General features: G+C 36.3%; 1 protein-coding gene across 7 annotated transcripts in view; it reads right to left on the reverse strand.

The window, feature by feature from the left end:
* Positions 1-351: 351 nt before the first annotated feature.
* LOC126278045 (receptor expression-enhancing protein 1) overlaps positions 352-13,965 on the reverse strand; it is a 628,988-nt gene continuing 615,374 nt past the window's right edge. For all 7 annotated transcript variants that reach the window (XM_049977819.1, XM_049977820.1, XM_049977813.1 and 4 more), the window contains one exon: positions 352-1,537. In XM_049977819.1, coding sequence (XP_049833776.1) covers positions 1,475-1,537 — 63 coding nt within the window. In that variant the 3' untranslated portion in view covers positions 352-1,474. The remainder of the gene's footprint in view (positions 1,538-13,965) is intronic.

Raw genomic sequence — 13,965 nt, forward strand, 5'->3', positions numbered from 1 at the left:
TATTTATTTTAAATATTTAAAACATGAGAACAAAAATTACTCATAGTGGCAATTATATGCCTAGAGCTACTTCTAGTTCTAAATCACATGGTGTTATTGCATCAGATAAAGATTAACAACTCTGAAAAACACAGTAGTCCTACAGCTGATGCAAGTTACATGGGGGAAAAAAATTGCACTCATAAAACCAGTACATTCTTAAGGAGTAAAGAAAACACAAAATTGACAAAGTTGATTAACACAATACTCCTGTGTACCTGCAAATTGCATCAGATGACTTAATCATCTTTCACACTGCAATATCCCTTTAAATATGTACTGGGAGATGTTTTGTTTGAAATAAAGAAAAAGTTACATGAGAGAAATTATTTTATTGTGTGTACATTACATTTTAAAATGCATTACAGTGTTTATTACATAATTTCAGATCAAATAAGTTAAATTATAAGTGAATTCAGATAAATATTAATCATAACTGAGACCAATAACATTCAGCATTACATATTTTTTCACCTCCTTGTAAAAAATGATAAATGTACAATACTATTCGACACATACATTTTCTACTGTGAAAGATTTGCTGTTTTGTCACACACATTACTTTCTGTCTTGGTAAAAACCATTGAGCAACATTGTCAAGTCATATCCTGACATGTTTGTCTCTAAACATCACACATCAATCAAAACACATCTCGTACAATTGTATCAGTTCAGTAACATGAAGTATATAGAAATTTTTAGACTAGCATTATCAACAACAACATTGTTAATTTCTACTTCTACTGACACAGAAGAATGTAAACTGCTGTATAAAAAAAGAAGTACAGTTCATGCAGTCTGGGCAAAACTGTTCAGTCTCAAGAATCAACAATTATGCAGTGCAATACCTCCATAAAAATTTTGTCTAACAACAGGGAAGCGGTAGCTTTTGTCTTCAGTATACCAGTTCTTCTCTTGGGGAAGGAATGTAAAACATCATTGGACAGATAGAAATTCAACAAAGGACAATAATTTAACCTTGTTAAAGCTTCTTCTTACAAATCTATTAGTAGTATCTGACAGCAGAGTCAAGCTATAATCAACATCAATATACAACAAATTTAGAATATAAAATCAGGAACAACATATTTTAATTTTAAAGTGTGCATTTTATTTTTCCATTCGGAATAAAGCTTTCCTGGTGAACATTAGCTCCTAGACGCCAAAAAGAAGTCTAATTTTTTTTAGTACCACATGTTCCAACTCAATCACAGTATGTACATAAACAACATAGTCATTACTTCCAATGGAATCAGAAATTGAATTTCTGTTGCCCTGTCACGGCAGTGGAATTTCACTGAATGACTAGCAGGATCAAAGACAGCAGGAACATCTAACAGCATTCTATGACTTTGGAGTGTAATACTCTTGTTGGCAGCTCAACCTCCTCATTGGACAAAATCATCTTGAGATGTCTATGGTGGAGAACCTATGTTCACTGTAGTTTTCTTTTTCCAGTTTTCTTGCTCCGAGGAAGAGTAGCAGAGCCAGATACTTGCTGTGGACAAAAGTAAACTGTTGTTATAAGCAGTGAAAGTGTTTTTGTACGCTACAGTTTGACAATATCTTAATCAGCTCACCCTAAAGTCTTTTAGTAGGGAAATATTAAAAAAATGAAATACTCATTAGATTCCTTAAAAGATAATTTCCCTGACACTTAAGAATTAACTGCAGGTTATATTTTTAATGGAATATGTAAAATAGGGTGTCCATTTCATTTCTTTAATGAAAGCACATTTTAAAAAGTTTATAAAAGATATCCCCCCACCCCACAACCCTCCCCTTCCCATGAACCTTGGAATTAATGGGGAGGCTTGCATGCCTGAGCAATACAGATACCATGTGTGTAACCACAACGGAGGGGTACCTATTGAGAGGCCAGTCAAACATGTGGCTCCTGAAGAGGGGCAGCAGCCTTTTCAGTAGTTGCAGGGGCAACAGTCTGGATGATTAACTGATCTGGCCTTGTAATATTAACCAAAACGGCCTTGCTGTCCTGGTACTGCAAATGGCTGAAAGCAAGGGAAAACTACAGCCATAATTTTTCCCAAGGGCATGCAGCCTTACTGTATGGTTAAATGATGATGGCATCCTCTTGGTTAAAATATTCCAGAGGTAAATTAGCTCCCCATTTGGATCTCTGGGCAGAGACTACTCAGAAGGAGATCGTTATCAGGAGAAAGAAAACTGGCGTTCTACGGATTGGAGTGGAGAATGTCAGATCCCTTAATCGGCCAGGTAGGTTAGAAAATTTAAAAATGGAAATGAGTAGTTTAAAGTTAGATATAGTGGGAATTAGTGAAGTTTGGTTTGGTGGCAGGAGGACTAAGACCTCTAGGTCCAGTTAATGCAGGGCTACAAATACAAAATCAAATAACGGTAAGGCAGGAGTAGGTTTCATAATGAATGAAAAAACATGAGTGCAAGTATGCTACTACAAACAGCATAGGGAACACATTATTACAGCCAAAATAGACACGAAACCAATGCCTACCACAGTAGTACAAGTTTATGTGCCAACTAGCTCTGCAGATGACGAAGAGATAGAAGAAATGTATGATGAGATAAAAAAAAAAAAAATTCAGATAGTGAAGGGAGACAAAAATTTAATAGTCATGGGTGGCTGGAATTCGATAGTAGGAAGAGAAAGAAGCATATTAGGTCAATATGGAATGGGGTAAGGAATGAGAGAGGAAGCCGTCTGGTAGAATTTTGCACAGAGCATAACAATCATAGCTAACACTTGGATTAAGAATCATGCATGAAGGTTGTATATGTGGAAGAGGCCTGGAGACATTGGAAGGTTTCAGATAGATTATATAATCATAAGACAGATTTAGGAACCAGGTTTTGAATCGTAAGACATTTTCATGGGTAGATGTGGCTCTGACCACTATCTATTGGTTATGAACTGTAGATTAAAACTGAAGAAACTGCAAAAAGGTAGGACTTTAAGGAGATGGGACCTGGATAAACTGAAAGAACCAGAGATTGTACAGAGTTTCAGAGAAAGCATTAGGAAACAATTGAGAAGAACAGGGGAAAGAAATCCAGTAAAAGAAAATTGGGTGGCTTTGAGAGAGAAATAGTTAAGGCAGTGGAGGATTGAGTAGGTAAAAAGATGAGGGCGAGTAGAAATCCTTGGGTAACAGAAGAGATACTGAATTTAATTGATGAAAGGAGAAAATATAAAAATGTAGCAAATGAAGCAGGCAAAAAGGAATACAAATATGTCAAAAATGAGATTGATAGGAAGTGCAAAATGGATAAGCAAAGAGGACAAATGTAAGAATGCAGAGACATATATCACAAGGTGTAAGATAGATACTGCCTACAGGAAAACTAAAGAGACCTTTGGAGAAAAAGAGAACCACTTGTATGAATATCAAGAGCTCAGATGGGAAAATCAGTTCCAAGCAAAGAAGGGAAAGCAGAAAGGTGGATCTAACAAAACTCTACCATCTGGTGAGTAAGATTTATGAGACAAGCGAAATACTCTCAGACTTCAAGAAGAAGAATAATTCCAATCCCAAAGAAAGCAGGGGTTGACAGATGTGTAAATTACCGAACTATCAGTTTAATAAGCCACGGCTGCAAAATACTAACGCAAATTCTTTACAGGCAAATGGAAAAACTGGTAGAAGTTGACCTCCAGGGAAGATCAGTTTGGGATGGAACACATGAGGCAATATTGACCTACGACTTATCTTGAAGATAGATTAAGAAAAGGCAAACACAAGTTTCAAGCATTTGTAGACTTAGAGAAAGCTCTTGACAGATTTGACTGGGATATTCTCTTTCAAATTCTGGAGGGTGCACGGATCAAATACAGTGAGCAAAAGGCTGTTTACAGTTTGTACAGAAACCAGACTACAGTTATAAGAGTTGAGGGGCATGAAAGGGAAGAAGTGATTGGGAAGGAGTGAGACAAGGTTGTACCCTATCCCCAATGTACATATTGAGCAAGCAGTAAAGTAAACACAAGAAAAATTTGGATTAGGAATTAAAATCCATGGTGAAGAAATTAAAACTTTGTTTGACACTGACATTGTAATTCTGGCAGAGACTGCAAAGGGCCTGGAAGAGCAGTTGAACAGAATGGACAGTGTCTTCCAAGGAGGATATAAGATGAACATCAACAAAAGCAAAATGAGTATAATGGAATGTAGTCTAATTAAATCCGGTGGTGATGAGGGAATTAGGTTAGGAAATGAGACACTTAAAGCAGAAGCTGAGTTCTGCTATTTGGGGAGCAAAATAACTGGTGATGCTCGAAGTAGAAAAGATATAAAATGTAGACTGTCAAAGGCAAGAAAGCGTTTCTGAAGAAGAGAAATTTGTTACCACTGAGTATAGAGTTAAGTGTCAGGAAGTCTTTTTCTAAAAGTATTAGTATGGAGTGTAACCATGTATGGATGTGAAACATGGATGATAAATAGTTTAGACAAGAAGAGAAAAGAAAATTTCAAAATGTGGTGCTACAGAAGAATGCTGAAGATTAGATGGGTAGATGAGATAACTAATGAGGAGGTATTGAGTAGAATTTGGGAGAAGAGGAATTTGTGGCACAACTTGACTAGAAGAAGGGATCGGTTGGTAGGACATGTTCTGAGGCATCAATTCATCACCAATTTATTACTAGAGGGCAGCGTGGAGGGGACCAAGAGGGGGACCAAGAGATGAATACACTAAGCAGTTTCAGGAGGATGTAGGGTGCAGTAGTTACTTGTAGATGAAGAAGCCTACAAAGGGTACAGTAGCATGGCGAGCTGCATCAAACCAGTCTCTGCACATAAGACCACAACAACAAAAACAACAACAACAACAACATAAAAAATCTATGACAATTGAAGAAAGAAATAAGACAAAAATATTGTGTGGACAAAATTTAATGGACATTGAAGTTTACCTTTACACCATGGACTCAAATGATCCAAAATGATTTTTAAAAATTATTCTGCTTTGTGATTCACAATGTCAGACCTTCAATCATATCAATAGCAAAGTCTAATCTACATAACATACATACCACAGTGTTCCCATCACCAGTGATAAACTCACTGTTGTGGCTCTTCCTAGTGTATACACTTGCACAATGCGCAGTAGTTAACTTTGTATCAAACATCTGGTAGAACAAAATACTTCTGCCATGGGAAATTTAAAAAAGTTGGACTATGAGAATCACTGAAAAAACTTTCAGGAGAGTGGGTCTTTTTTTTTTTATTTGGTGTGTGTGTGGAGGGGGGGGGGGGGGGGGTGCCTCAGGACTGTTATGGGAAACATGGGACAAATGGACACCCTAGTGTAAACCTACATTAAACTTTACCAAATGGTGGTGACTGGCATTACAAACTTTCAAAATACAGTTTTCTAACATCAAGTAAGACAGTTGTTGCTGAAATCTGATTCACTATAACACTTATTTTCCTACTGGGTCCCACTGTGTGCCACAAAAACCCCAAGGAGGTGTCACAAATCCCTAACATTATATGGTATATGGTTTGGGAACTAATGGCATCAACCATCCACACATTTTCAGATCAAGGAGCCACGAGTTTCACAATTAGAAAGGAAGGAGTAGTGGTTTCCAGTTAGTATTCCTGTAGAATGTTTTGATACAATTTCATTCATCATATATTGTGTTTTTAAAAGCTAACATATCAAAATAAATTATTTTCCATTTTAATTATGACCCAACAAAATTTAGCTGAATTAATCCAGTTTGCTTTTTTGAATAGATTTCAACAAAAATAAAATATGTAACATTAACAGTGTTTCTGTTCTATAGAAAAGAAAATTATACAGCATAAATTCTTTGCTTTTGTACCAGCATTTTGCAGGAGGGCAAGGTCAAATTAAGTGTGATTGATTTCTGAAGTTCACCATCTTTACAGTGAACAAGTGTAGTACCATCACAAAAAGACTCAATGCAATATGTGTTATTCAACACGGTTTAAAAGAACTTACTTAAATCTACCACACATATATAGCACTAGTTCCATATGACACAGGTCACATCTCTTTGCTTACATGTCTTGTTTATAAGTGCACACAGTGAAGCTAGAAAGAGAAAGAATGAGACATGTGGGCAACAACTAATCACACAGGTGCATGATATGAAAAACAGAGGAAGAATATCCCTACACTTTTCGATAAAGTTTCAAGCAACAGCAAAATGTTCTGAACAGAATGTGCCTAAACAATATTTCATTAAAACAGACTTTTTGCCACAGTCTGTAATAGTTTTTCAGAAACAATTTGGAGGTTGAAATAGTAATTCACTCCTTTTTGTGTAGTCTTTTCATTTTTCTCAAATTTTTATCAGCAACATGAGTGACACTGCAGAATCCATACAATATTCAGTTTCTCGTTCAGGCTCACATCAAAATGAGATAAACTGCACAGAAACCAAGCATAATATAAGCAATATACGGCATAAAACTGTAGGCAACTTTGTTGTTTTCAGTTTCTCATGCAGAAATGTTTATGCAGTTCAAAAACAGATTCAACACAAACTTAAAATATGCAATCAGCGTCTTAGTTTGATCAACAACATTAGAAAAGAAAGCAAAAACAATATTTTTAGTAGTCTTCAAATCACACAAACCAAGCAAATTAAAAACATTATGTTAATGTACTTGCTATCACATGCTTTGAGTATGAATTTACTTTCATGTGACTGCTGCACATATGAATTTCACACCCACCAAGACTCAATAGCAGAAAAGAAACGGTTTGGAATATTACAAAATTACAAAAGACTACAACTCTGCACTGGAATTAGGACATCAAGTTTGTGAAAAGATATTGATTTTGTTTCTTACCACAGTAACAAGTGATGTTTGACCCAATATAGTGTACAGAAACATACAAACCTGGTCCAAACTCTAATACATATGCCTTCATTTACCAAAATTGTACATCAACTCATGGGTACTTCTTTTTTATTTCCTTACTTTGAAAAAGCTAATTATCTTTGTGAGTCAATTTGCAATTTAAGTACCAGATAAAATATGAATTTTAATGGTTTTATAAAAACTACACATATATTTAGTGCAGCAGCATTTAGTAATAACAATGGAAAGAGCATCTGAAATCAGTTTGTTAGTTGTGGCATGGCACATCAATAATTCATATCTCTCATCAAATGTAGATGTAGTCAGGTAGTGCATTGATAGTTTCTTCTCTTAGAAACAACAAATTTATTCAAAATGAGTTGCAGGTTTAATACACATATTTAAGAACATTGCTTCTCACTTTGATTGTCAAATGAATATATCTCATTCTTTTTATTAATCTGAAAAGTAACAAACTTCAAGGCAAAATCAGCTAGCAATAACATTTCTTCCTGTGTTAGGTCTTTAAACGACATCTAAATGTTAGGTAGCTAAGGACCCACACACAAACAAGAAATGTTCAAGTACATCCCTGTAAATGTGTCCACAGGTCGGCTTCTTCCATAACGAGGGAAAAAGATATAGGATAGGATAAGATGGGGCCAAGGTAGAGAACCAGTAATCTTCCTACATTGTCAAAAGCAGTGTTTCCTTGTGAGAGCCTCTCATCATTGGTGACGTGGAGAGATCTTTCTGCCAAAGCCAAAATCTTATATGGCCACTGAGGCACCTCCCAAACTTAGTTCCACACTACTCTTTCAATTCCCATCAATAGCGAAATTTTATCAAAAATATAAAGCAAAGTAGATACACATTCCTTCCACAAAGCTGAAATACTTAACCTTTAGCATTGCACAATGTTTCCACAACAGTGCACTATAACATACTTTCAAGACATACTTTGTCTGTGAGAGATCACTAAGTTTCATTCTGTCAAAAATGTAAAATCTGTAAGAAATAACTCAAGCCCCTGGCCAGCTTTGTTCTAGGAGTGAGCAACAAAACTATGTGATGAACATATTTAAATTTCTGTGGCTGCAAAATAAACATCAGTTTAAAAAAAACCCTAACACTTTAAAGGATGTGATAAGAATATCTGTCTTGAGTTTCCATACTCTATAACTTCAGAACCTACAAGGCTGTGAATTATTGCTCAAATTTATTTCATTTACCAATGGCAATATTTCCCCAAATCTATTCAATTATCCATGGCAGTGACGGAAAAATGCATGCACATAAGCACAGCAAATACTCTGAGTGAAAGACATAAGCAGTTGAAGCAGAGTAAACTCACCTCTACTGTTACCATTTCATTCCCACGTGGGAAGCTGCTTAAGAAAGTAAACAAAGTGTGTAACATTTACCTTTTTTTGCTCTGCTTTGTATTGCATTAGTTTTCTGTTATGATTATCCAAAGCTCAAAAAATTATTAAAAATTCTAACAAAGTTGATCTGTTTCATGTCATTTGTCCAGTCTTTCTACAGAATACATGTTTTTTGAATTTGACACCAGATCAAATTGTATAAATTCTACAATATTTCTTCATTAATGTGATTATATTAGTCTTTCTACAGAATACATGGCTCTCAGATCAGCCACTGGATAACATCATGTACATTCCACAATGTTTCTTTGAAGCAGTTGTTCAACATCAAGGGGTTTCCACTGGCAACTGCTGGCGAGTAGTGAGTGCCACATATCCAATAGATGCATGGGAAAGCCTGGAGATTCACAGTCTTTTTACACTTCTTAGAATGTGTCACACCTAATTGTTAACGACATTTCTGACAGTTGCATTCTGGGCTCTCTCTGCTTTGAAAAACATAACGACAATTATATGAACTGATACCAGCAAAAATTGTGAACTTATAGACATTGTAAAGAAGAGAGGCACTAACATGTGCCAAATATAACTTACAGATTAAATCATAATTCTTTGTTGTCTGAACTGTTAAATTTCACCCCAAGTTATGTTCTCAGATTATATCCAACAAGATATTTTGTTGCAAACATATGATGTATTTGAAAGTGCCAGTAAGAGAGGTTCCACACTTTTTTTCCTCCCTTTTTTACTTGACTATCTTAATAATATATCTTCATTTTATAATCAATAGTTAAATGATTTTATATAAGAACACACACTTTCCCAGGAAACAGGACAACTCTTCAAAACTATTTTACATCAACTAATGAAACTATTCAAACAAAAATTATTTAACAAATTCATAATTTCTGATTCATTATGGCATACTGTCAAGTCTCTTACAACAATGCCCCTTGAGTTTGAATTGTGGCATCAATGCTAATGACTTCTACCTCTCAGATTATTTACTGCGCCATGTGCAACATTTTGACTAATTGACACAGTGTAGTAATACTATGGTATGAACTTATGATTACTGGATCAAATAATTATATGATTGCATGAGTAAAGTATGAGGAACTTTTATGTCAGCTATCAGATGGTTGATGAACTGTTATTTTCTTAATGGCCTGCCTGAGGAAGTTAAAATATAGACCACTATAATCTACAGAAAAATATGAAACAAAGATAAAAAATACAAAAAGCATATTTCAGACAGTGAGAACACAGTACCACAAATTACGCCAACTGGGCACTTAACTCATAACCAGGAGAGTAGCACACAGGAGGAGATAACTTACGTATTTTGATAGAACCATCACTGTCAAAAACATATAACTGAGGATGAAATACAAGGTACAAGGGATGTTAGAATGAGTCTATATTTTTAGATTTCCAGAAGACTTTTGACAAAACTCCTCACAAGAAATTTCTAATCAAATTCTGTGCCTACAGAGTATCATCTCAGTTGTGCAACTGGATTTGCGAATTCAAGTCATACACATCACAGTTCATAGTAACTGACAGAGAGCCATTGAGTAAAACAGAAGTAATATCTGGCAGTACCCAAGGAAACTTAATACGCCCTCTGCTGTTCCTGATCTACATAAATGATTTAGCAGACAATCTGAACAACCCTCTTAGATTGTTTACAGATGATGCAATCACTTATCTTCTAAAGTCATCAGAAGATCAAAACCAATTGCAAAATGATTTAGAAAAGATATCTGTATGGTGCAAAAAGTGGAATTTCACTCTAAATAATCAAAAGTGTCAAGTCATCCACGTTTCTGCATGGAAACTACAAAATGTAGGTTACACAAAATATCACACAAATCTAATGGCTACAAATTGAACTAAATACTTAAGGATTACAGTTAGAAATAACTTAAATTGGAATTACGACATAGATAATGTTCTGGGGAAAGTAAACCAGACTGCAATTTATATACAAAAAACTTAAAAAATACAACAGGTCTACTAAAGTGACTGCTTACACAACACTTGTCCACCCTCTTTTGGAGTACTGCTATGTGGTGCGGGATCCACACCAGGTAGGATTGGCAGAGGACGTCAAAAAAGTTCAGAGAAGGGCAGCTCATACTGTATTATAATGAAACAGGTGAGAGAGTGGCATAAATATGATAAGTGAACTAGGGTGGCAATCATTAACACAAAGGCATTTCTAATTGTGGCAGGATCTTCTCATAAAATTTAATTTGACAACTTTCTCCTCAGAGTGTGAAAATATTGTGTTAGTGCTCACCTACATATGGAGAAATGACCATCACAATAAAACATGAGAAATCAAAGCTTGCACATAAAGGAAATTGCTTGAAGGTTATTTGATGAACACACTGGCAGGCTCCCAATTGTGAACCAACATGTACATTCTGTTCAGAATTTTGTAATGTTATCAATCATACTAGATGACTGACGAGAAAGATCTGCACCAAAAGCATGAGATGTCACGTTTTTATGCATACTGCAGAAATTAACAGAAAGGACATTGAACATTAACAGCCCTTGCCCCCTACCCCAATCATAACCCTTCGCAACTCTTAACCTCCCCCATCCCAATACAGACAAACTGTTTTTCTAGTTTCTCCATTCCATGCATCTTTCCACTACTTTTCTATTCAAATCCTCGATTACTGCCTCCCAACCTCTATATCGATGTCCATATTCTCTTATGACATTATCTGTTTATTATTTTGTGTATCTATTATTGCGACTATTATTGTTATTATTATTATTATTATTATTATTATTATTAGCTTTTGCAGTGACCTTCCATATCTTTTTTTTTAATTTTACCAGCTTCATTAATATTTAATTACTGCCAGCACCTTATCACCTCTAATGGCTCTCATCTTAAATGTATTGTTTACCAGATGCTCACTATCAGGATGGTCTGCAATTTTAACCTCAGCTGTTAGCCCATTGTTACTCCTAAATAATTTTCTGCAACACATTTTTGCCTTGATTATGTGTGTAAACCAACTTTACCTCGACATCAGTATCTATATGTTTTACTCACTCTTTCTTTCCTCTCAAGGCAGATTAAAAAGAGGGTTGGAGATTTAATGACTATGAAAAGTTTGGAGATTCCATGATGTGTTAGTTCACCGCATTTACTTTAGTGCTTTTCTCATGACCTTGCATATTTATTTCGTGGAAAGTAGCTGTTGAAACATCTGTTTTCAGTAGTGCGACTTATTTTTGTTATAAAACTAGAGCAGGTCTTTAGTGCTACTTTAGTCATCCCAATGTTGTTAGTAGTCCTGACTGCCTCCCCCTCCTGTGTACTCCCCCTCCCCAGACACACAGTATGATCTGGATAGTGTGTCTGCTTGTTGTGTGCGGACAGACATAACAAATATTGGACACTCTCTGTAAACAACTGAAAGCTGGGTTGGCCATGGCTGACAGGCTTCAGGTCACAGCTAAAGGCTGCAACAATATTGAGGCACCAGACACAAGACTTGTGATACCTCTGGAGGATCTGGAATCCATTAGTAACCCTGTTGTCACTGCACTGTCTGATACACAGCCTCTGACTGGTCTGTCTTCACTTGAGAGTGAGGAGTGAACAGTGGTGGTTTCACATATCTCTGGGTGGAGGGTGACAGTAAGAACTGGATGCACAGGCAGCTTCTTATGCCTAGCAACAGGTACAAGATGCTACCCAGTGTTGGGTCAGGAAGGGATGCCTCTCGCTTTGGATCAGTGATTGATTTTTCTGCCCACTTCTGGACAAATGTAGAGTGTGGATGTGCTAGACATTGGGAGCACCAACATTAGGTCTCTTCTCAGGGAAATAGCAGGCAGGATGGGTAAGAATTCCAGTGTGTACTGGTATGCTTCCAGGGAGATCTCACTCAGACTTGAGACATGGAAGCAGCTATCCAACACACTGGGTGCAACCGGCTACAAATTGTGGCCGTCCTCAGTCATCTTTTGGCAGTTGGCTGCTTTGGTGGAGGCACCTAGCATCACCTACAGGGTGCAGACTAAGTTCACTATTTGCAGCATCAATCCCAGAGTCAATCATAGTCCTCTAGTTTGGAGCTGAATGGAATGTCTAAACTAGAGGCTCAGACTATTCTGTGACAACATCAGATGTGAATTTCTCAATCTTCACCACTGAGTGGAGAACTGTAGGGTCTCCCTCAATATGTCAGGTATGCACTACATGCAGAAGGTGGCTACTGGGGTACTGGACTGCAAGAGATAGGTACTTGCGAGTTTTTCAGCTTAGAAGAACAGTGATAAACTGCCTGCTGATATTGAAGACAGATCAGATGCATTGTTCTCAGAGAATATTCATCATCACAGATTGGAAACAGAAGAGATTAATGCGATGTTAATAAAGTGCAAGAGCATCCACGATAAGGTCCCAGAATGGATAACAATAGAAACATGAAATTGGTTGCAATTATAAGTGAATAGCAACAAAATTGTAAATACAGATGGGAATATTTATCCTAGGGATATATTAGATGCCAATATCAGTCACATTTTTACTGTAATAAATAATTCAATACTATCTAATGAAGTTATTATTGATTCTAAAAGTGAGATAATCTGAGTGAAGTTAAGCATCAAATAAATCTTATAATTAAATATCTCCTTGAGACATTTAAGTCTCTTTTTAATTCATTTCATCTGCTTCAATCATTAAGCATCAAAGATGAGGAAAAAGGTGCATCAGACACTTTTCTAGACCACTTGCATCAGGAGTGTAGTTGCAGAGCATTTCACAGACAAGTTAAACCTGTAGAATGTGAGAGTCATGTGATCAAAACTGGTACCAGAGACAGGGATTCATGTGACATTATTCTGAATGTCAACAATCTTATGGAAAGGATAGATTGCTACTCACCACAAAGGTGACATAATGAGTTGCAAATATGCACAATGGAAAGACTGTTACGTATTGAGTTTTCAGCCAAAGCCTTCTTCAGAAACGAAAATACACACACATTCATACAAGCAAGCTCACCTCTCGCACACAACAAGCCCCATCTCCAGAACACAACACAAACCTCTCTTTTTTTAGCTTCCGCAAATCAACAATGTGCACATCAGAGGTAAGAATCAGTTGAATACTTCATGCTATCAGACTTGAGATTGCAGTTAGTATTTACATGTAAAATAATTGCCTCCCCACTCATTTTGAAACAATCACAATCAAAATAGAGGAAAAATACACATCACAGTGACAGAATGGGTGAGCGACAAATACAGTCAACACCAGCAAATAAGATGCTACACAGCTGGTGACAAATTTCTATAAAAACCACTGCCAAGTACTAGCAGTCAGAAGCAGGGAGTCTACACCCCACATTACAGTTCTCACTTAGTAACGTGTTTGTGAAAATTGAGTCCAGCTAAACACAGGAAAACATAACGCTTCCCGAGTGGGTAGGAAGAATAGTTTTTGTTTCAATGTTTAAAGTTGGTGTACATGTTTGATACGTAATGCTACTTTAGTCATACCTTTTAAAGATGCATACTGAATGTGATTTTAAAACAATTCACAAGAACTTAGAATCAGAAGCAGCTGTTTGTAGTGAGTTGTGAAGGAAGACACTTTCTAATCTCAACTGTAAATCAGAATCATAGCAGTGGTTTTTTGTAAAACCTGTACAAAAAAGCATATT

Source organism: Schistocerca gregaria, chromosome 6 (assembly GCF_023897955.1).
Source record: "Schistocerca gregaria isolate iqSchGreg1 chromosome 6, iqSchGreg1.2, whole genome shotgun sequence".
Lineage (NCBI taxonomy): Eukaryota > Metazoa > Arthropoda > Insecta > Orthoptera > Acrididae > Schistocerca > Schistocerca gregaria.